At 33.8% G+C, this 25,232-nt stretch overlaps 2 protein-coding genes across 3 annotated transcripts in view; both read right to left on the minus strand.

Moving 5' to 3' along the window:
* Positions 1-25,232, minus strand: part of LOC128987784 (tRNA (uracil-5-)-methyltransferase homolog B-like) — a 114,507-nt gene that overhangs the window by 77,830 nt on the left and 11,445 nt on the right. The window contains exons 2-4 of one of the 2 annotated variants that reach the window (XM_054408804.1): positions 9,251-9,520; positions 8,386-8,629; positions 1,464-1,646 (exon numbers count right to left, since the gene is read on the minus strand). In XM_054408804.1, coding sequence (XP_054264779.1) covers positions 1,464-1,646; positions 8,386-8,613 — 411 coding nt within the window. In that variant the 5' untranslated portion in view covers positions 8,614-8,629; positions 9,251-9,520. The remainder of the gene's footprint in view (positions 1-1,463; positions 1,647-8,385; positions 8,630-9,250; positions 9,521-25,232) is intronic. The other variant, XM_054408803.1, reaches the window with a different exon arrangement.
* Positions 23,336-24,295, minus strand: LOC128986730 (putative nuclease HARBI1). The gene has a single exon (XM_054407234.1). The coding sequence runs from the start codon at positions 24,293-24,295 to the stop codon at positions 23,336-23,338; it is 960 nt and encodes a 319-aa protein (XP_054263209.1).

The raw sequence follows: 25,232 nt of genomic DNA on the forward strand, positions 1-25,232 counted from the left end.
TGCAGCTGACACTTGGGAACTGTCAAAACACAACTTGTTTGGCATTACCCTGCTCGGGTAATTTTCGTTTGAAATGTTGCGGGTGGTACCACTGGATAGCCATTGATTTTATCTTCATTGTGGTATTGATATTTAGAACGATATATTGATTGCACAACAGGTACGATTTGATGAAAACAGCTGTTTTTGAAATTTATAACAACTGGCTAACCAGCGTAATACGCTAGTACGGAAAATACAAATTATATACTGTGTAAGTTATTATTGCTAGTCATATAATATGTCATTTTGAAAAGGAAGAAATGTAGCTTGTGATAGTGGCAGCCCTACGCTCAGGGTTATTTCCATTTCCTCTCAGGAAGACGACGAAAGTGCGTCACTACTGTCAAGGTCTCATACACAAAGTGCCTTGTATTCGCCATTGGGTGTTGTTGCCAGCGAGTTTTCGTTCTCGTGTTATCCATTATTTTTATTTATTTATTTTTTTTTATTTATTTATTTATTTTTTTTTTAAAGAGGTTGGCAGCCTATTTATTACTAAATTTGTTATTATTTCATATTGTTAGAGAAATGTGTGTGTGTGTATATAACAGTAATCTTCATGCATTTTACTATGCATGAATATTTACTGAATATGTGAAATTGTGTTTATAAAAGGTTGTACTTTTCTTGCGGTTGTATTGTGCGTTTTTCCGTTTATTATATTATTATGCCCCTAACACGTAAAATAAAAATTGCTACCCAACGTGTTATACATTTCTATGTAGGGAATTAGATTGTCTAAAAAATCAGCTATATAATGAATTTCCCATAAAAAATCTGTAAAAAAAGTTTTACCCAAGCTGCTTTTGAAATTTAAAAAAATAAATTCAAATCTTTTTTATTTTTTTCACTTTATCGAAGAAAAAACACTTTCTTTATCATTATTATATTACTATTTCTAGATTCTCCTGTTCTTTCTAAACAAAATGAATATGAGGTTGGCTAAGTTTACCTCAACGGTTGAATTTTTTACGAATTTTCAAAAAAGGTCTGCAAAATTGCCAAAATAAGTTGGCCATTCCACACTTCTAACATTGGCCACTGCTAGGGTTAACCGAGAAGTTAAAACTATTTTCAAAATAAAAACTGTTCAAGATAAACCTATTGTTCTTTTTTAATGGAATAACTGCATTGAACATAACACATTGAATATAAGGTTGTAATATCAACATAAATCTCAGGTTGTTTTAGGACCAAACAAGCTTAAAGTTAAGTTTTATTAAGAGGAGAAAATGGAAACAACGCCCAGGGCCTATAAAACATAGCCTACATGAATGCAGCAATGCCTATCCATTGCTTTTGAAATCATTAAGTTATCATTAAATTATCGATTATGAGATATCTCCTAAGACATAATATAGGCTACTACATTTTATCATGATTATATAAAGACTTTTAGTCATTGTAATATCTCCACTTACGGTACAAATTAGTGTTCGACCTTTCCATTTATAATTTCTTAACAGTTTCAAAGCTCTTTCTTGATGAGCTTGGTTGTAAAAAGTTATGTACAACCAGGAATTGCCTTTTTTGGGCGAACGAATGTATTTGAAGTTCAGTCCAAGATTTGCAAGCAGTCTTTTAAAATCGACTAGAAGTGGGTCCTGGAACAAAATAACACTTGAAAACATACTAATAAATTAATAGCAGCTTAAAAGCAAAGTACGAATGACACAATGTCCAGCAAGCCATGAAAATAAAATCCAGTCAGTTCCAGGATTTTTTTGAAGAAATAAATTTGGAAGTTTTTGAAAACTTTGGCGTGTACTACCGGTGGTACACTCAGCAACTCTGATGTGCGCCACTGGTGGACACCGTTACTATGGTGATTGTACGCAACAAAATGGCATTTCGGAGTCTTTGTGAGTGGTTTTACTATGTATTCATGTTTGTATGAAACATGTCCACTAGTGGTACATAAACCAAATTCAGGTTACACGAATATAACACCAAGTTACATAAAGATGTGTTAAATCCTTATATATAATTCTGTTAGACAAAATTGTGGACAATTATAAATCAAAATACAGTTCAAATATGGGCACAATAAGATCTGGTGTACCTCAAGGATCGGTCCTGGGACCTTTACTTTTCATTTGTTACTTAACAAATTTTAAAAAGTGTCTAAATTTTGCCCCATGTACAGGTTTGTATCTTTATGCAGATGACTCTAATCTTAAAGTATCTGGGAAAACTGCAGAAGATGTTGAGTTTCCTATCCACAATAGAAATAGCTTGTATTGAGGATTTTTTTGATAATCACAATTTAAAATTAAATGAAAGTAAAACCAAATGTGTCACATTCAAAACAAAACAAAACAAAAACAATTCCAATCCTAATATTGAAGTAAATAACCAACCAATTGAAATAACAGAAGCCGTAAGGTTCCTTGTCCTGACATTGGACAGCAACTTGTCTTGGGACAAACATTGTAAACTTGTTATCAATAAAATAAATTCTGGTCTTTGTGCGATTAGAAAAATGTCAAAACTATGCAGTGTTGATGTTTTAAAAATGATCTATTTTTCCCATATTCAATCCCATATATCTTATGGCATATGTGTATATGGAGCCACCTCAAATTCAAATCTAGACCAAATTTTGACAATACAGAAGCAATCAATCAGAGCTATGTTAAAAATGAACAAAGATGATTCTGCAAAAGAACACTTTAAAAGTTTAAGGATCCTCACTGTTTATGGTTTGTATGTTCTTGAATGTATTATGTTTGTCAAAAACAAAAATTTTATTCCACCAATTAAAGAAAATAATCATAACTACAATACACGTAACAAAAATAATTTTGTAATTAGAAAACACAAATTAGAGCTCTTAAAAAAAAAGACTGTCAATGCAGGACATGAATTTTTAAAATTTATTCCTTTGAAAATTAAAACAGAACAAAAACCCAACATTTTTAAAAAACGTCTCAAGGAATATTTAATGGACCTGTCCTTGTACTCTTTAGACGAATTGAAAATGGCGATATCATAGTTTTAAGCATTAGTTTTAACTTATTTGACACTATTCATGTACAACTATGTATACTATGAATAAAGATTCTTGACTATGACTATGACTATGACTATTTTGTTGCGGCGTGTGTGGAACTGTTAGTCTTCGCCTTATACCACTTTCTTTCAAGAACTTGTCAAATTCACCATTACAATATTCTTTGCCGTTATCGGTTTGCAGAAACTTGATTTTATTTCCTGTTTGATTTTCCACCTCATATTTATATTCTTTGAAACGTCCAAAAATTTTGTCTTTACTTTTCAAAAAATATACATAGCAGTATCTTGAATGTTCATCAATGAATGTTCCAAAATACTTATTTCCTCCAGGTGTAGTTACTTTCATAGGACCAACAATGTCAGAATGTATGACTTCTAACAAGCTTACATTATTTGCAATCTTTCTTGATTGAAATGGTGTTGTGTCAATTTTCCTTTAATACATGTTTCACATTCTCCAATTTTGTCTTTCATGTTGAAAGTTAATCCATTCAAAAATTCATTTTTTAAAGCTATTTTTAAGTCAACCTCGTTTAGATGACCTAACTTTTTATGCCAATCTATGATCTCAGGTTCTTTTGTATAGTTTGATTTTTCATTTACCATTATAGATTTTGTACTTTTGACATAATAAAGACCACCCTGACGTTCTGCTGCCACAATTGCATTTCCTCTTTGGTTTTGGACCACAGCTTTCTCTTTTTCAAAAATCACTTTAAATCCTTTATCTGTTATTTTACTGACACTCATTAGATTTGTTGCCAAGTCTGGTACAAACAGAGTGTTATTCAAATGTATGATTTCAGAATTTTTTAATTCCAGCGAAACCGTTCCTGTTCCAGAAACGTCAGATGTCTTTCCTTTAGAAGCAAGTTTCAAAATTCCGTTTGAATTTTTGATATCTCTGAACTGTGATTTCTCTCCACACATGTGCGATGTACATCCACTATCAATACACCAATCAGATGAATTAGAACCTAAAATGTTCAAATTTGAAGAGAAACATTCAGCCTCTGCTTTAAGACTATTTCCCATTTGTTTGGATCTACAGTTGTTGGCTTTGTGTCCTATTTTTCCACATCTAAAACATTTAACTTTGAAACCTACTTTTGTAGTGTTGTTCTCATCTTGTTTTTCATGACTATAAGTGTTGTGAATACCTTTCTTGGAGTTGAACTGCTTTGTTTTGCAATACAATGTATCTTCATTATTCGTATCTTTTGACTTAGCTTCACTCTCCTCAATTACTTTTATTTTTAAATCATTAGGAGAAGGTAAAGTGTCTCTAGACTTAATTGCTACACGGAAATTTTCAAATGATGATGATAAGCTGTAAAGTAGCATAATGCTAAGTAAGTCTGAACTGATAATGATGTCCATTTCTTGAAGTTTGTCAACAATCTCCATAAATTTGTTGACATGATTCCTAGCATTTTCTCCATCTTTCATTTTATGAACTATTAACTGCTTTAATAATGTGGCTTTCCTTGCAGGACCAGAACTTTGGTAATTGTTCTGCAGGCAATCCCATACTTCTTTGGAAGTTTTGCAGTTTTTTACTAATTTCAATTCACTAGGTGAAATTATCAATATTAGTTCTGATTTTGCTTTAAGATCTTTAACTATCCAGGCATTCTTACCAACTTCATCCTCAGGACATTTGTTCTCCCCAGATACATAATCCATTAGGTTTTGTTGGATTAATATAGCTTCAGCTTGAATTTTCCAAGTGTCATAACTATTTCGTTTCAAAGGTTCAATTATATAGCCAAAACTCATTTTACTTATTTTTAAGCACAGAATAGGCCTACTGTAAAATGATTATTTTATTATTCCAAATGGCCCATAACCTTTTTTATGGTGAAATTAAAGTTAATGAAAGAATAAATTGTTGTAAACTCTTTGATTGTCTTACAAACACAACACTACACTACACTGAATTATATTTAGTAAACAACTTCATATGTACAATGTAAAAACATATGATGGTCCATCACTAATCCAGACTAGATGTGTTGGGTTGCAATATTCAACAGGATCTCAGTAACTAATGATTTTACAGCAAACTTTAAATGGGGAACATTCCCTTGTTTTTAATGAGGTTTAAAAATAATTAAATGAAATCTTTGTAAATGGCCGCCATTTTCCAATATGGCGGTCAACTTTGAAATTTCTTATCGAAAAAATGTCTGGAATAAAAAAGTTTTTAAATTGCATGTTCTATCCGAAAACATGATAAAATATAGGGTGTTCCATAAGAAATTTCAAAGTTGACCGCCATATTGGAAAATGGCGGCCATTTACAAAAATTGTATCTTATTATTTTTGAACCTCTTTAAAACGGAGAATGTTCCCCATGTAAGTTTGCTGTAAAATCATTAGTTACTGAGATCCCAATGGTGGCACACTTAAAAAAAACACCCTGTATAGATTTTTTTAAAGAAGGCAAAAGAACTTAAAGACATAACTTTATTGCTAGGAAAGCTTTGTGCAGCAATTGTTGCTTGTTGTAGAAAGTTATTGAATGTGGTAAAGACAGGTTCAAAAAATTAAGAAAATTCTGCATTTCATTATAATGATGAATATATTGACATAGAGCTTACAAAAATAATTACAAAATTTACCACAAAAATAAAATGTATTTGGTTTTGTTTTATATTTCTATCAAGTTGTTTTCTTTTGACTTTGACGTGTAAAAAATGATAATCTAAACCCCACTCTTATTTTTATAACATTTGAAAGATAATTTTATTCTCTTTCCAGTGATAAAAATTTACTCCTCTTTGTAGTAAAAATTTAGAAAAAATGTACTAAAAAATAGAAGGTATTTTGTTTTGTTTTACGTTTAAATCAAGTAGTTTTATTTTGACTTTGATGTGTAATAAAAATGTTAATACTCTAAACCCCACTCTTATTTTTATACCATTTGAAAGATAATTTTATCCTCTTTCCAGTGATATATAGTTTCATAGGTTTATCTGGAGCGAGATTTTTGTTATGAAACCTTTTGTAACTGAATGTTCCGATTTCAGGGAAATATTTTTTTTTTCATTTAGGATTTTTTTTGGGGTGATAGTAGGTACTAGTTATCATTTCAATTGTATTATATGATTCTGCATTAAATTTTGGATATATCAGTAAAATTTGAAGCCTCTAGCTTAAAAATTGTCCATTCCACATAGAAAGACGAGAATACATGCACGCTCCCTTAGCGACAAAATGGACCTTGGAAACTAAATTCGCTCAAAACTTCAAATATCCATCTCTGAAACCGTTTGACACAATGAACTGAAATTTTGGATTTTATCCTATCTAAATGCCTTAATTATGTGTACAAATTTTCATGAAAATCTGTGATTAGTGGGTGACAACCCCTAGATGACTTGACATGGAATGGCCCTTATTTAAAATTAGGTATTGATCAGTAAAGTTGATATCCTGCATGTAAACAAACCATTGTGGTGGAAGGCTGGACAGAGAGAGATAGTTGACAGGTCAGTGATAAGAAGCTCAGGGTCCAAGTTGGCTAGCTACAGGTGGAGAGGCAGCCTGATTCCTGTTTCCAAACAGGAAATGGTTCTGTTCTGACCAAGTGTACAACCTTTCTTCCTGTTTTAATTATTTAGCCTATCCATGTTTGAACGTTTACAAATTTAATTGTCAGAATAGTGAAAACATACACTGTGGTGTTCAATTTGAAATATCCAACCAGAGAAAAGTTATATTAATGATTAGTGATTTACTGAAGAGGTTATTTTGAAAGCTTGAGAAACATGTGACTTTCGGCAAAAAGTAAGTTTTTTTTATTTTACTAATGACAAGTTAACTAATTGAGATATTTTAAAGTCTATTAATTATTAATATTTACTCGTTTCCAGTTGTGTTTGACGTGCAACTTTCACTTTAAAAACTTGAAAAAACCATTTAAATTACAAAATTAAAACTGTACAATTTAGCATTAAACTATAAGCATACAACCATAGCGTACGATCCCCAATTGTTGTACAACAGTACAACAGCTGACCAGCTGATTTACAGCCAGCGCTGCCAACGTATTTCGCGTGCATACGACCTTGTCTGCATGTTACGCGCTCACTATTTCGTGCCTTCACGTTGCAAATCTGGAGTGATACAAAGTAATTAGAGTAAGACAATGTTAACATTGTCTCACTGATGAGCGAATTGGCCACTTTGCTTTCTCAAATCAGTGAGAGAACATGTACATTGTTAGGTAACTGTAGGAAAAACAACATTTTCATTGCTAAAAACAACTTTTTTACGATTTTGCATTTGACATATTTATCAAATAGTTATGCCGTTTAATTATGTATCAACTTTAAACCCATTTTATGCTGAATATTTTGGTTTTCAATTTGTCCTGATATCTTAAAAAAAAAGTTGTTCAAGTTTGTTCTAGTAAACGGCGATTTTTGTCAAAAACGCAGGTTTCACAGAAACAAAGATGGCCACAAAAAAAAATTCTGAGGATAAATAATTTGTTTAATACTTGCATGTCATTTCTATTGATACAGTTAATAAATCTTTTTTTTAATTAAATCAAAATAAAAAATGTTGAGCAACAATGCCTGTATGACTTGAAATGGATCAACCCCTGACTGTCTATAATAAGAATCAAAAGATTAAGTTAGGGAAAAAGTAAAAAAAACTAATATAATAAGTATAAAAACAAATCTAACAGCAGGAAGCATCTTAATTATTTTAAATGCGATTAAATACAACGCTGACTTTAACTGAGATTCGTGCCTCAGGAGAGCGTTTATCAAAAAGACTGGGACGGTGGCGTCGTCCTGTAATCCGGCTACTAGGCCACGAATTGTGGATATTTATAGGCATGGACTGTGGATGCGATGTTCCCTGGTGTGGATTAACGTCCGCACTAGTGAGTACTACGACTATCCGCAGTACTATCCTGATAATTAGACCAATTTGTTAATTAAAAGGGAAAATGTGGTTAGGATTCCACTATAAACTGTAGGTTCCTTAGTTGCCATTGGCTGTATGGGCTATTAATTAACAGCTGTGTCTAAAGAATGTGTCAGCCTTGGTCTCTAACAAGATTACAAGATTGCTCACTTATCCTACACTCATCCTTCACTCATATTTCGTCTAAAATACGCACTTAGTGGCGTCCCCATCTTAAATAATTGATCAAATTGATTGATAAATTGAGTTATTGGCTATGAATAGGAAGTTTTTCATTGGAGACCTTTCATTCATGTAATATGCGGTTTAAAGGTGTAAGGCTTACGGTTTACTCAAAAGTTCATCCTTATTATTAGCTTAAAATATAGATAGCCTAGAATTTACCGTAGGTGTATAAAAGCGAGGCAAGCCACTGATTTTGACTCGGTAGTGTGGGATTGAGTTGCCAGGTGTTGATTGAGGTTTCTCTTGAGTTTTGGACTCCTCTTCAATAGTTTCTTGTTTAACTTCTGGTTTATCTTCTTCAATGTCCGAAACATTTTCATTTGTCTTCTCAAGGGGCTGCTCACTTTCATTTTTTATCTCCATTTGTTCAGGTTCTTTAGCAGCCATAGGTAATAATAGATGCCTAAAAGTATTACATAAATGTTACATAATAATAACTGTAATTAGATATGGACCTAAAATTGATAAAGAGTAAATACAGTAGGACCTCAATAACTGAAACCTTGATAGGCAGATCTCAAATCCCTAATATCTTAAATCCCTATGAATTACAATATTAAAAGTGGAGCTAAATGGTTTATGTTACCATTTGTGGTGTTATGTCAAGTGATCCTGCTTCAGTAGTACACTACTCAATATTATGTGTAGTGGAACATACTTGTAGAGAAGGGCTTTTAATCTTGAACTGTCATGTCAACCTTATGAGTATTCACATTTAAAGAATTAAAGATTTTGACAGCGGTTTCAACTGGGTAATGAGAACTGTCAAAGTTGGATTGTTTATTTTTTAATTTAATAATTGGCGAAAAGCAGTCAACAAAAATACTTCGATATCTGATGTGTGTTTGAAAATGATGCAATGGAATACCTAACAATCAATAGACAAATAGACCATAGACAATACAAATTATTAAAAATATATCGAATGGACAGAGCGTGTATATACACTGCAGAGCATTAAAATGGAAAGATGAACCTCCTGTAAAATGATAATATCTTATTTTTGTGTTAAAGAAAAAAATACTCAAACTTCAATCAACTTCTGAACTGCAGCTTGTATCTCTTGCGGTGCGCCGAGACTTGGCCGACTTCATGCTCCTACTGAAAATAATCAGAGGTCTTCTATTTTGTCCGGACATCCTGTCAAAAATTGACTTCAAAGTAGGCTACCGTCTGGCACTAGGACTAGGGAACTCTTCGTCCGAAGACACTACAACACGTCTTTCGACTTCCACAGCCCACTAGCTCGTCTTGCCCGGCTTGGAAACCGTGTTGCTCCGGACTGTGACCTGTTCTGTGACAAATTTCTCATATCAGAAGATGTGCTAAGGAAATCTTCACTCCTTGAACCTGTACGAGCTTAAACTAGGCCTACTTCCAGACACAGATTTTCACCAGCATTTGTTCATCTTGTCTCTGATATAAGTAAATTTTGTAAAACTGATTATTTATGTTTGTTCCTGCATTTGTCAATGTTGATATTTATTGTAAAATAACTTTACACTGTTTTCTTTGATCTCACTCATGCACTACTTGTTGCCATCCAACTTTCTATTTATAAATTGTAAATATTTGTATTGTTAATATTTTTGTTACTATTGATATTGTTACTACTATGGTTATTGCTCACTATTTTTGTACAACTTTTACTATTTTGTTTCCTGTCATTTCAAGTTGTGAATGTTTTTCATTGTAAAGTGGATATGCCGTTGGGAAATAAAATAAATAAATGAAATCAATTGTAAGCCTGGAATACAAACTTTAAAAAATAAAAATTTGCGCGACCAGCAGGGCTAGGGCAGGCCGCACGGCTGCGGTGAGACGACATCGAGTAGTGCGAGTACTAACAGCTGATCGAGAGCTAGTTTTGTTAGTGCTCAGCTCATTGACCTTTCTGGATATTGTTGTTGAAGTTACAGCTACAGCGACGCATTATCCTCTCTCCACTCTCCCGCCCCCCCTCACAGCTATCGTCAGCTGGAGGAGCCGAGCGCTGAGCGGTCGACTGCCCCTCTACTCGTCTGCACATGCGTCGAGACTGTTTCTAATCTTTACAGATAGATCGCACCCATGCTAGCGCTGTTCTAGCGCTCCTAGCCAACAAATTACTGGCAACAGGTCCACTATGGCCATGGAACGTCTATATAGGTATACTAGCTGTTTGCCCGTTCTACGTACGGGAATCTTGTAGTAAGTTGAAGCCATTCAGAACAGGAGTTGGTTTGCATATTTAGTGTGCATTTTTCCAGATATGCTGGCAAAACTATTACTGTATAGGAATACATAATAAACCTTCGCAAACACATTATCTGACAGTTTCAAAGCCAAAACGAATGCTTCGCAATTAAATGTCAACCGATCGTGTTAGTCCATATTTTATATCTAATGATAAAAGGAACTGCTTTATAGATCTATGAGGCATAGCCCTTACGGAGGCCTGTAACTGAAAGTTACTTTTCACACCGGTTAAAAGTAGTAAAAATACTACCTCAACCTCACTACTGCACACTTTATTCGGGTTGAAATTTGCATTAACAAAGGTGCTCTTTTTTCACGAAACACTGAGAAATAAGGACATTAATGCGTTACCAACAGGCTTACACACACAAATACAGAAATGAATTAGGGGATTTACTACGCTTTAACCAAAGCAAATTACAATTATTTGAAAGTTTTGATAGTGTCATCAAGTTTTATAATAATCGTTTTTAGGCCTAATCAAACTGTAAAATTGGTGTAAATCCGTTGGCAAATATATAAATAAGTAAATAAATACACAGCCCACAAAACATTTATACGTTAACAACGCCAAGCTTTAAGAATTCATGATGGTTTGCTAAATAAATCGTTCACTAATGTAATATCATTTTCATAGCATAAAGTAACATTTTGGAGTCCATACAGAAAACGCAAACAAATTATACAGTAAGACATCAATTAAATTTAATAAGAAATAAGGTACAGCACTAACGATAACTATAGTTGTAAATAGTGATGTGTTTGTACGTAAAAATGATTCTTGCTGCTACCACCAGTTCTAAGGAAAAGTAGCAGTACCAAAAGCCAACGTTTACATTTAAGAAAAGAACTATAGGCTAGTACTTACGACCAATTCAAACTGTATTATAGGTGTTAATCCGTTGGAAAATATATAAATAAATAAATACACAGGCAACAAAACATGTAACGTTAACAACGTAAAGCTTAAAAACTCACTATGGTTTGCTCAAAAAAACTTTCACTTGATGTGGTGCAGTACCGAAGCTATTAATCTCCCTTGGTTTTAAATTTTTTAAGTTTTCGAAAATTATAGTTATTTCCCATTTATTTGTAAGCAACTTTTAATGTTAACATATTAATGACAGTTTGAAGAAACCACCTTTATCCAAACAAAGGTTTCTTTTTTAAAAGATTACGTAATCTCTAAACTATAATCGGTACACATATCTAGCAAACATTCGGAGGAAATGTGACAAAAAACGCACAAATCTGGGGTTTTTGACGTTTGTAGTTTTACTTCCTAAGTAGAAAAAGTACCGATGTCGTTTTCGAAATGTAAGTAAGTACAAACCGAAAGTGACACATTGGAAAAAGCGAGTTGCGATTTTAGCTACATCTGTAAGTTAAACATATGTTACGATCACAGTGAAATTAGAAAGATCTTCCAAGATCGCAGCAACATCCACGATCACCCACTGCAGTTGATTTTTTACTTTGCACTTTACACAACTGTCTTTGAAGCGCCGTCAATGAGTGGAAACCTTTTTTGTAAACTATTGGTGACGATGATTAAAAAAATGTAAGTTTCCCAGCACTGATTCACAACACTGATTCTCAGTATTTTCTCCGGTTATTAAAACTCAAGAACAATCGTTGCACTTGCGATTAATTAAACCGGTTAAGTAAGGCACAACGTTTTTAATCTCACTTGGTTTAGATGTGCTAACAAAACTTGATCGGAAATGGTTGCGGTATTTGTAAACAGTATTTAATGTAAACATATCAGTGACAGCTAGAAATGAGAACTAATCCAAACAGCTGATCGTTATTTCATAAAATGTAATAGTAAACATTGGGAGAAAATTGGACAAAAATCGATCAAAATTGGGTTTTTGATGGTTTGTTATATTTTTTCAAAAGTAGTTAGGCCATATTTTAATAGCCAAAGGAGTGAAATTCGCCTCCTTACAGCTTAGGCGCCTATTTCTCGCCAATCCAGTGAATACAGAAAAATAATTGGAATCTTGATCTGTACTCTAGTTTTCAAGGAGTAGGCCGCGTAAAATGACATTTTGGCGTTACAGACGAAGTCACAGAATGGACAAACAGACAGACATACAGACAGAAATTGAGATAAGACTCGTTTCGGCTTTCTTAGGCTATGAAACGTAAAAATAACCAAAAACTGCATGATTCTAAGCAATGTACAGACAAAACTGTAATTTTATTTATATAGATATAGTCAATGCTATAATGCATTTTCCACCCTAACTAATAATAATCTCAAGAATAATATTAAACATACCTACTTCTGAATATATATTTATTTTATCGGCTACATTGCTCTTACTCCTAATTATTCGTAGGATACGATATTATGGTACCGATACGTTTGTACTACACTAATACTTTCGGCAACACTGGCCAACAATCTTCGTGCTTGGTTCCCATTGGACGGGGCGCGAGGCTTCTGATCGGGAGTTAGCGAGTTCCGCCGAGGAACCGAGTTAGCGGGGAATGATGACTGTTATTCGTTTGAAAATAACGCCTGTACCTAATACTTCCTAATTGCTCGAATTCGAGCAACAGGTACACTAGTAAAGTACAGTTTTGTACATTGAATGGCGTCAACTAAATCTATCTTAAATTAATAATTTACAAATTTGCATATCTTGGATCATTATGTACATTAAAAACCAAGAACCAGGAAATGAAAATAATCAAAACTGAGTTAATTACTAATGCTAAGAAGAGGGGAGGTGGAAAAATACTCTTCCAGGGAATAGAACGCTTTATCTACTAAATAAAGTTTTAGTTTTCGCATGAAATTCTTCCTGCTTTGTTCATTTCTGATTTCATTATGAAGATGCTTAAAAAATTTTAATCCTATATAGGATGGTTTTTTTCATAGAATTTTAATTTGTGTTTAGGTACTTGAAATAAGGAATTTTTTATGCCGAGTGTTGTATGGGTGATAATTTGTCTCTAATTTGTGATAAAACAGATAAGAAATGCATAGTACCTTAATTAAGATTCAAGTCGTTCACTTTAATAACCCACAAACTTTGCAGCTTACAATAAAAAGGATTGCATATTCTGACAATGTCTCTAGGCCTAGAACCTAACCTCAAATTGGATGTCAACGCAGTAAATGTAGCTTTTCATAGACTAGATTTTAGATCAGATTTGCCAGTCGTTCACGCTCCGGTCGTTCACGTGAACGATGTTGAATATCGTGAACGATTGGCGCAATACTGGCTGTACTTTAAATGTCGTTGCTCTTTTACAGCTATAAGGTTTAGGGTATAATATTTTATGGTAGTCGTTTCTTCATTATAACATCAAATTCGAAACAAAATGAATCTTTCACAAACGACCAAAGAATGTTAGGCTATGTTTGTAATTTCATAAAAAAAAAGATTTCATTAAAATATTGTTGAAACATTACATTTGGGTTTACATTTCTTCTAATCATATCCATTACTCTATGTGTTTTTCAGTAACTTAATCCAGTTATACGTTGTTCAATGCCATCAATGCCAGTAGTTCACGGTCAGTGCCAGTAGTTCACGGTCAACGCCAGTAGTTCACGCTAACCAAAACACATATATTATTCTCACTGCTTATACTATATTATGATGTTTATGTGTTTTCTGATACATGCCATACCGGTAATCATATTTCAGTACAAACAACAATTTACTGCAATTTACTGTTGAAATATTTGTCATTCGTAGGTACTAAAGTTTTGTCTGCAAAGTAGAGCCAATTCATTTTAGGTTAGCTCAAATTGTTAAAATTTCCTCAAATTGAACGAAATAAAATATTTTGGTTTCGTTTATTTGAATTTTGAAGGGTATAAGTAACATTTATGATGAAATTTTTAATTTAATATCATTTTTACTATTTTATTTTTTGCAAACTCATCAGCGTGACCGACTGGCATTTTTTGTGACCTTCAAGCTAAAAATAGAGTTATAAATTAAGGTAAGCAAAATTCAGCTCTGCTGATTAGTAGGCTATACATTATTCCTCATTAAATACTGATTGTAATAGGCTAGTAGTATATCGATTTTAAAAGTAAAAATACACATTTTTTACTTTCCTGAAAATTCATCATTATGTGACATTGACCCTTATAATAGGTGGCGTTCGCAGAGGCATCCACAAAATTGAGCGGAGTCATCAGAGTTCCATATTGTTATTGACCTTCACCATCGAGCTTCATAATTATTTTTACCTTCAATTTTAAGTGAAGAGAACATTTGTGTAAAGATAAATATTGGTGTAGGCTAATTAGATTAGGCGCAAGCATTTTTGATATTGTTATTTCATTGTGTTTCACCCATTATTTCAATTGTGCAAAAACAGTCTGGAAGTTGCATAAATTAATGAGCCGGTTCATTATAACCTAACCTTTAACTTACCTAATCTAACCTCACTTCAAAACACTTAATACAGTCACGAATCCGCATAAACCCCAACCTACCTTCCTCACATGCCTAAATAACAACTGATTATTTGGTTTCAAAACTAATTGATTTCATTCCGCATTAAGTCTAGCATAAACAGCTGTTTGCTCTCCTGCTCACTCAGTCCACAGTCCACATACCGACCCATCCTGACCACGCCATATTACCAATACCATCAGTAGCCTATAGCTCAATGAACCATAGATTCGTAATTTTAACCTTCGTTTTACGGCCACTTATGAATCTCTCCGACAAAAACTGATTGCATTTTTGGATTCAGCGTGAAAAATACTGTAAGCACCGTAGACATCTAAAAATTACACGATATCGCATTGTAGATAGGCTATAGCAAATATTTGCCTAATTTTTTAACTGGGCGGGTACAGTTTCTTAACTGGGCTATGCTAATATCGATTGAAACTATCGATTCGATTAGTAAACCTTCATGCGATTTTTTCACCATCAGCAAGTTTGGTTGGTTAGGTTAGGTTATGAATTTATAATAAATATTATATTTAAAAATATTGATTATTAATCAATATTTTCAATTCGATAGTTTCAATCTCCGATATTAGCATCTAGCCCAGTTAACCCTCCGAGTGTTATGTGTCGTAAAAGCGACTCATAACACATCCGCTGTAGTGTTATGTGTCACTTTTGCAAATCACAAACACTGTCTACGGCGACGGCTCTGGGACTGACTGAATCGGATTGAACTGGATCGAGTTAGGTAGGTTTTTTTCAGCAGATTCAGAGCTTTCTCCTGATGTCTGTTTCTATACGCTTTTCATTTTAGTTCCGAAAATATTGTAGCAGACAGCTGACGTGCGTATTTGTAAACAGCTCGGTTAACCTCGCACCGATGACTGATGTGTTTTATTACGTTTATCATTGTTTTAGTGTTAAAAATCAAAAGCAGTGATATACGTGGTGCATTATAAGAAGATTTAAGTGATTTTGAAGGGCTGGTTGATGATCCTAAAGAAGTAGATAGTGATATTGATGTAAATTATCATCCAGATTCCTAGCTATGGTTAGGCTATGCATTCTTAGCTAAACGCTATGTACCGAAATCTGTTTTTTGCCCATAACTTATTTATTTGCAAACCTATTTTCCTTTTATTATTATATTTTTGGAATCCTCATAAAATTCTGAACAAAGTGGCTATTTTAAAATATTTGTAGACCTATAAATTATAAAAATTTATTGAGCGCAAACATAAATTTTTTTCATTTATTTTATAATTTTTGAGAAATGTTAACCCCACAAAAATTATTGAACATTTTTTTGTAATGTTTTATAGGTACCTATGTTACATCACAGAGAAGTAATATAAACAGAGTTAAGAATGATATGAGAAGGCTGTTGCGCGGGTCCGGTAGTTTACATTTTTCCCGCAGTGTAGCGCGCGAATGTCAATTGCTCTTCCTGTCAAATTCTACTATTTACTCAACTCCAAGCTGGAAGAGAACGTAACGTATCGCTTTGGTGTTTATAGGCCAAGACTATGGGTGGCCGGACGGCGTTTAAATTGTACCATTTGTGTGAATACCTTGGTCTTTTAACTTTTCGTTATTTGCATGACATATATAAGACCACAATGTTATTAAAATAATCATGCATTAACAACCTAGGACATTATCAACGTTATAATTGTTTAGTTAATAATATATTTAATAATCAAAAGATGGTTAAGCAAGACGTTCTTTTATAGTTAAAACTACCCTCTACAAAGAATTCCTTTTTGAATATTACCTACCACTGTTTTAGAAATACAGAGTAATTGTCACAAAAAAACTGCTTGCGTATTAAATTAGTAGCCTATATATGAGTAAAAAATTTTATCAATTGGTTAGAAAATGAATTTATATTACCACAAACATTGAATAATTTACTTTAGTTTAGAAAAAAATTAGTAGGTATAACTGTTGTTATTTAACCCTCCGAGTGTCCCTTGTTTTGGCCTTAATGTCTGCCTATTTTTTGCTCATTTGCAAGGTTTTATTAAAACGGATCTGAGAAGCTTGAAAACAATGTTAATTATACTGTTCTATATTATACCATTTTGTTTGGAAAATCATGGGCTTCAATATTATACATAAAACATAAGGAACATTTGTTTCAAAAAATTTTTTAGGTAAAAAAAAATATTTTGGAAAATTTTCAAAAAAAAAATAAGTTTGCGCTCAATGAAATTGTATAAATTATAGGCCTATAAATATTTGAAAATAGCCACTTTGTTCTAAATTTTATGAGGATTACAAATATATGATAATATAAGGAAGTAGATTTGCAAATAAATAAGTTATGGGCAAAAAACAGATTTCGGTACATAGCGTTTAGCTAAGAATGCATAGCCTAACCATAGCTAGGAATCTGGCTGATAATTTACATCAATATCACACTACCTACTTCTTCAGGATCATCAACCAGCCCTTCAAAATCACTTAAATCTTCTTATAATGCACCACGTATATCACTACTTTTGATTTTTAACACTAAAACAATGATAAACGTAATAAAACACATCAGTCATCGGTCCGAGGTTAACCAAGCTGTTTACAAATACGCACGTCAGCTGTCTGCTACAATATTTTCGGAACTAAAATGAAAAGCGCTTAGAGACAGACCTCCGGAGAAAGCTCTGAATCTGTCAAATAAAACGATACCTAACTCGATCCAGTTCAATCCGATTTTGTCAGTCATAGAGCCTTCGCCGTAAACAGTGTTTGTGAGTCGATGCATCGACACAAAACACTACACAAAGTGTGTTATGTGTCGACGCATCGACAAATAACACTCGGAGGGATATAGGATTACGTAATTTATATTTCTTTTTGTGAACTTTGACACCATTGTACAAATGTATAAATGAAGAATATTTGAATTGAATTGAATTGCAATTTTTTTAATCAATATATTATTATACTATTCTTTTACCGGCAAAAAAGTGGAGTAGTAGCTGTAAAGGCGAGGGATAAATATTTATTTCATCCTAAGAAATTATCCGATTTACTCGCTGAATATAAATTTTTTAACATTTTCATAGTCCATAATATGTTGTCCATTGCCAAATTTATTGTACGTAAGCGACGTAAGCAACTTATAGTCAATTGTAGCAAGGTGCAACAGCTGTAGTTGCATACAGAACATAAATAATTAATTTTGTCATCACACTATGAGGTTTTTAGCTGTTTTCCAAACGTTAATTTGAGGCTGAAAGCTACATTTTGCTGCCCATGAATATGTCACCACTATATATGTCGTCGTGTGTATATGTCGTCACTTTTTGGCCGAGCAGGTGTTTACATCCCTATAGGGCCGAAAATCAGTTGTTCCTTTATTTACTTAAGACATTAATGTATATTAAGTACACAAGCAGTGCATTGCAATAGACTTGTTTTATTGCGCTGTCTAGCAACTAATTATTTATTCTGCTGATTTCATTAAATATTTCTTCACATAGCCTCAAAGTTTAGTTTTGTTGACTATTAGGCCCGGTTTCCCCAAAATGGCTTAAACTTCGTTTATAATAAACTAGTTTATTTTTAAACTCCGTTTAAAATGTGTGTTCGGTTTCTCCAACATTTTACTGGCTTCGTTTAAGATAAACGGCAATTCAAGCGGTTGGCAATCCTGAATGTGTATTTGTAAGCAATCTTCGGTGGGCTTTGGGCTAGTGTTTCTTAAAACGCTCGCTATGCTACGCTACAACTCAGTAGAGCAGAGAGCAGACGATCAAAGTGTGAATGCAGCTAGAATAACATCATTGTTTAAGGTTATGTTATCAAGTTGGTTTTCTTTTATAACAAGAAGAATTATTATTTTGTAATTATCAAATTCAGAAGGCAAAGCAAATGGCAGCCAACAATAGACCACGGACATCCTGTGCTAACGATATCGTGGCGTCATTCGAGTTCTTGATACGTATTCTAATCTACAAGCCTAGTGTTACAATAGGTTCTGTTTATTTTTTATCATCAGGCGTTAAGTTCTTGTATTAAATTTGTTAATTGCTAGTTCTTTATTTTACTTACTATTATCTTAGTTTCTTTTTAAAAATCCAGTATTTATTTCTAAATTTAGTTTAGGAAATTGATCAGTGTTAACTTATTCTAGGCTAGTTAAAAGTTTGTGGATTTTGAACTAGGATGGAAAAGAATAGGGATAGAAGCAAAAATTTTAAAGAATGTGAAATCAGATTACTTTTGGATTTAGTAAAAAGTCATCGGGACATTTTGGAGTGCAAGAAGACTGACCATGTGTCCAATAGGGACAAAGACATTGTATGGGACCGCGTACAAGCTGAATTTAATGAAGCCAGTGGTGTTTATTTCAGAGACTCGAAAGCATTAAAAAACAAGTATAAAAACCTTAAAAAAACCACTAAAAGAAAATTTGCCGATGAGAAACACGATGGGTACTGGAGGTGGACCCCCAATAAAGGTTGAGATAACCGACACCGACTTAAAAGTTAAGGAATTATTAGGGGATCTAGTCGTGTTTGGGGGAAGTTCCCAGTTCGACTCTGATGCTAACCCCTTGGACAAAGCATCTGAACAGACCGAAATGGACATTGAACACTTGCCAGTCATGCTGGAGTTAGAAATGCTGAATGAAGATGAAAATGAAAGTTCGATGGAGCAGCATCAGTGTTCTAATGCTGATGTTACCACCAAAAAGGTTTTTGGCGGGCTAGTAGGGATAGGTCTGCCAAAACCTGCATTGCCAATTGTGAAAGATAGGCCTACTGAAGAATATGTTGAGTTTGAAGAGGAAGAAACTGACAAGCCGATGGAGCAGTTTAGGGCTAATATTAAACCCTTTAACATGCGAGATCTTCGCAAGACATCCTCCACGCCATTGGCAGTTCAAAGGTTGGCCTAAGTTGGTAGTTATTGATTATGCGGAGGCCACGATATTAGGAATACCACAATACAGCGCTCTGCGGGGTTAGGATAGGTTAGGTTAATGTAGGTTATTATATATGATAAGCTTATCTGATTACAGTAACTAAATATACCTACTAAAATATAACAATGTACAGCAACCTAACTTAACTTAGCTCCGCAAGCGATCTGCAGTGGCATTATTAAAATCAATTGCTTATTTCACTTGTATTTTAGTACAAAATTTAAGCCACTTAACTCGACTGTAACATAAATTTTATTTCATTTTGAGGTATAGTTCCGCAGAAAAACTGCATTACCATAAACAATATTAGCCTACCATTATCATAAAGAAAAAGTTATTCGTCCGATATAACGTACTTTTTTCATGAGTTGATAAAAAGGTCAAATATTTTGTAAATAGTAGCCTATTTTGTTTGTCATTATCAGGAACTTAACTAATTTGAAAGTACCAACTCTGGATTGTAAGTTAAACAATGGCAAACTTTCCACAATATTACAATTTTTGTCAGTCGCCCAATTATTGTGGAATTAAATTACCGTACCAAAAATATTCAATGTAATAAGGTTAATTTTTCTATTTTTTTTTTTTTTTTAGAAAGAAGAAATCCGTATTGGATGCCTCGGTAGCTGGGAAGAAGGTTGAAGCTATCAGTAACGTCAAAAAAGAAGTTCTTGAGCTTCAAAAGACTTTGTACTCAAAACAAATTCAATTTTTGGAAGACGAGCATGAGGCTAAATTAAGGCATTTGGAAGAGGAGCACCAAAAAAAAAATGACACTTTTAAATTTGAAAATCAAAAAACAGGCAACGGAATTGGCTCTTTTAAAAAATAACTAAATTATTCATGTGTTCGATTGTAGAAAAAACAGCATTATGCTTCTTGGTGTTTGGTATTACATTCTGCACCATTATTATTATTATTACTGGTAAAGACAATGTTTTTTTTTTACACTTTTAAATAATTTCAAAATATATTGTACTTTTTATTTCTGAAATGTTCTGTGTGTCATTTGCGTTTTGAGTAAGTAAATCACACAATTCAAAATAGAAGACTTTCATAACTTCATTTGGAAATTGAACAGTTATTACAATGAATAGAGCTTAACAGTGTTATATAATGAATTTAAGTAGGCCTAGGCCTAGATTGAGCCATGTCAGTTGCCAGGACTGAGAAATTTTGTCACGGCTAAGTTGACAGATGGTACAGTTTGGCCAAAACTTCTGTGCGCGCGGATGGGTCTCTACTAGACAAACTAAAACATACAGCTACTGGTTATTGGCAGTGCTGAAGGTAGGGGTGAGTGAGTTAGAATAAGAATGTTTATTGCCATTGACCAAGTTGTACATAGGAATAGGCATTGTCAAATTACATTATAGTTATTTCTCGTTTTCCTAGCCAGCAACGGATGAGAACCTCTTTAGCGTTGGAGTCACTTTTCTCTTGAGGGAACACCATTACCATAACGAGACGATGTATTAGGATTGGCGTTCGTGGCGTAGTTGATAGCGTCTCGGACTGGTGTCCTAGAGGCTTTTTTTTTAAACATTTTGCTTGAATGTGTATACTGCTTAGCTGTAGCCTACATCTTTTGTTAGAATTTGAGGCATTTATAATTTTATTGATGAACAGAACTATTTTTTTTTAATTAATAAACCTTCATTCAATTTTTATCTAAATATCTTTTTTATATTATCACTAAGTTTGGTTGGTTGGGTTAGGTTATGACAGTTTAGTTTTATAATTAAACATTGTAAAATAATTTTATGATTAAAAAGTTTACCTTATAATTAAAAAGTTAGTTTTATAGCTAAAAAACTATAAAATATAGTTTAGATATAAGATATAACATTTTTCTTAAATCGACGTGAGGGGCTCTCCCCACTCGATTCCCCACTCCTTCGCAGAAAAGGTTCTCATCCATTCCGGACCAAGAAAATGAGACGCTAGTGATGAGTGAGTAGCAAGACAGAAATGTTTTTACAAAAGTATCCCCACCAACCCCCTTGCCTGGACCCGAACAGATCTGGAACAGATCTGCACAGAAACTTTGGCCGAACTGTACACTGTGTAGTACGCTGAATGCCTGGATAGAAGTTTCTAGAAGGCTGACCAAAAACTTTATAAAAGGGACAGAAACGGAAAGTTAGGCCTCATTTTCCATCAACCTACTGCGCCATTTAAGATGTTCTACAGTTAAGTTTTGTACAAAAAGAAGAATGCATAGGATGGTGGTCCAAGGCCCAGTGCTCCTACCTTGACCTACTGCTACGAGAATGTGAACTTCTAGACCTAGCCTACTACAAGGGTTCAACACTGACAATGTCGTGCAACCTCCAAGCGTCATCCGGGACCTAATCTAACCTCTGCTGATGTGCCAACTTAACTGCTGCGTCCCACCGTTAGCTACTGAGGCTACAATGCTTCTACCCTCCAAATTTCAGTACTCAGGTGCTATCTACTTATTTAATTAACCTCATGAATATTTCAAAACAACTCCAAGAACTGAGCTTTTACCAAAATAGGCTAATTAAAATCCAGCTTGGCCAAATAATTTAATATTTCGATCTAGCGTTACATCAATAGACTGTATAAAACAATTTGACTTTAATTCTGGACTTTAAATTTTAACCGTTACGAGCCTACCGACTTTCAAATGATTCTATGCCCGTAATAAAAATAGTTGTACTTTACATGTACAATCTATTGATTCATTTGTGATGATGTGTATTTTAGGATAATGTTTAGGGTCAGCTAAATCTTTGACCCATAGACATTCTTGTTAATTTTTGGCTTTACACCAGTTTTTAACAATTATGCCGCATAGGCCATAGATATCTACCTTATTCAATCTAATTTTATTCCGATTCAGAATCGCCCTTGCAATATTTAGTTATAAGTAAATGTCCCCTTGTGATTCAAATTGATGACTAGGGTCTTGTATCATTATCTGTGCAATAATTAAATAATTTAGGTTGCTAAACACTATCACAACATTTTATGACTTGTAATAATTATTTCTGTGATTTATAACATTTGTTGTGACCTATAGCTGATTTATTCCTCTCTATTATGGTGTATACTTTTGTATAAATTGTGATTGCATGATTAAGTTCATTATTTAATAAATTTCAGTTATTATTATGATATGTTATTTAATCTTACAGCCGTCAAACCTCAACATAGTGCAGTAGTATTTGATTAATTATTATTAATCTTTAATTTTGATTAGCCTAATGATTAAAGGTTCACGCTTGGATTTGGTTAGTCAGCAGTGTTTCAACTTAAAAATACAATATAGGCTGCATCCTAAAATCTACAAATTGGATTTTATACAACTCAAGGGTAGGGATTTTTTTTAGTCTAGTTGGTTACCAAGATACAACACAACCTAACACGGCCTACTGGCCTATAAATGGCCAACAAATTGAAAATATTTGAACACAAAAAATAAACATTTAGCCTAATAAATGGATTTCACAAAAAAACATTGATACTGGCTTATTTACAGCAAACTTCTAAAATATCTGTTAATAAGGTTGTTCCTTACAATATTGTTCTGATCTGGGAAATTTCTTGGGGTTTGTTGGCCAACTCTGCCTACTTGAGGAGTTAGTGTTTCTAAGGCCGCAATTGCTGCCTCTACTTCGTCATTCACAGGGGGGACAGCTTCGTTTTCAGAAATACAGACATTGTGCAAAACAGCTGCAGCAACAATTATGCTTTCAACCCTTTCTTCCTTCACTCGAATCCCTAGGGAAAGAACAGGGAAACGCCATTTCCATACTCCGAAGCATCGTTCGATGGGATTTCTGGTTCTGATTTGGGATTCTTGGAATAATTGCTCTTCTGGAGTTGTAACACTGTCCAGAGGGGTGATCATGTAGTTCGTACACCCGTATCCAGCATCTCCCACCAAAACTCCATTTCCAAACTCATTGCTTTCGAAATCCCGCTTTACTTTTGATGAATTGAAAATATGTGCATCATGTGTGTTGCCAGGCCAGCGAGCAACGATGTTCCTGAACATCAGAGTGGAGTCACAAATTGCTTGTACGTTTTTAGTAAACACGCCTTTTCTGTTGCGGTAGACTTCAGCTTGAGGGCCTCCAGGCGAATGAATCTTGACATGTGTGCAATCGATTGCACCAACACAGTTAGGGAACCGCGCCTTACTGTAAAACCCGCTTTTCACTCTTTTGATATCTTCTTCAGTCGTAGCCATTTTGATGAATTGAGGGCATAAACATGCGATTGCAACTGACACTTCATTTATAATTTTACTAACAGTTGACTTGTGTAGCCCACTCAACTCACCTATGTTGATAAAGAAGCTGTCAGAAGCATAGAACCTTAAAGTGCAGAGAAACTTTTCTTCTGGAGTCACAGCGCGGTTTTTGTCGGTCCTAGTAGTCAACCTCTCTCTGATCAGGCTCAAAACTATGCTCGCTGTTTCCTTCCGCATCCTGAATCTTTCAAAAAAACTCCGATTCGTTCCATTTATGAAAATGGTCAATTCTCTCTCTGATTGTTGTAGGCCCTCTTGTTCGGGGTATTATAGTTTCAAAATCTCCATCATCTACTTCCTCAAAAATGGCAATCAACTCTTCCATTTCAGTTTACCCAGATATAGGGGAAAATACTGTAATTAGTAACTTAGCCTAACTTGAAAAAAAATTAAATGTACAAATAAAAGAACTTAATAAACACAATAAATTAAAATACAAATAAAACTTAACTTAATTAGGCCTTCACAATATAAGTTAGCCCTAAGCAAAGCCTATTTTCCTCTGAATGAATTTATAGTAGTTGATTCAACTATTACTGTTTTAACACCTACTATTTGTTTTGGAATTATTTGAGGTTATGTTATTGTTGTAATTTTAATTTGAACTCAGTTTATTTTATCCCCAGTAGTTAAACCAAGTTGAGAGGTGGTTTAGTTTAAACTTAGATTAATACCTAGTTTAAATTTGGAGAAACCCAAATCAAAGTTAAACTAAGTTTAAATCGCCGTTTAACTTAAAACTAGGTTTAAATGAGTTGGGGAAACCGGGCCTAAGTGTGCATTTATTGTATACATTTTCTCAATTAGCCTATGTATTCGACTTCGTATCGGTATCGAACTTAAAAATCATCTCGAGCTAGCAAAACTTTGTGTTCGGCCTTAGGTACGAAAGTTACTAACTGTATTACTACAAAGAATAAGAATTGTTGAAAAAGTATCACACAACTTGAGTCAGGCTTTTAGTACGACGCGACGGCCTCAACCGAAGCAATATGAAGCAATATGACCGAAGAAATATGACAGTAAAACACTGTCATATTTGTATGTTCAAGTCCCAGGTTTTAAACGTTTTGCGTATAGGGCTGTTGATTTTTTACACTATTACGTAGACAAT

Source organism: Macrosteles quadrilineatus, unplaced genomic scaffold (assembly GCF_028750875.1).
Source record: "Macrosteles quadrilineatus isolate MER2022 unplaced genomic scaffold, UCM_ALF_1.0 Scaffold_2__2_contigs__length_208266976, whole genome shotgun sequence".
NCBI classification, from domain to species: Eukaryota; Metazoa; Arthropoda; class Insecta; order Hemiptera; family Cicadellidae; genus Macrosteles; species Macrosteles quadrilineatus.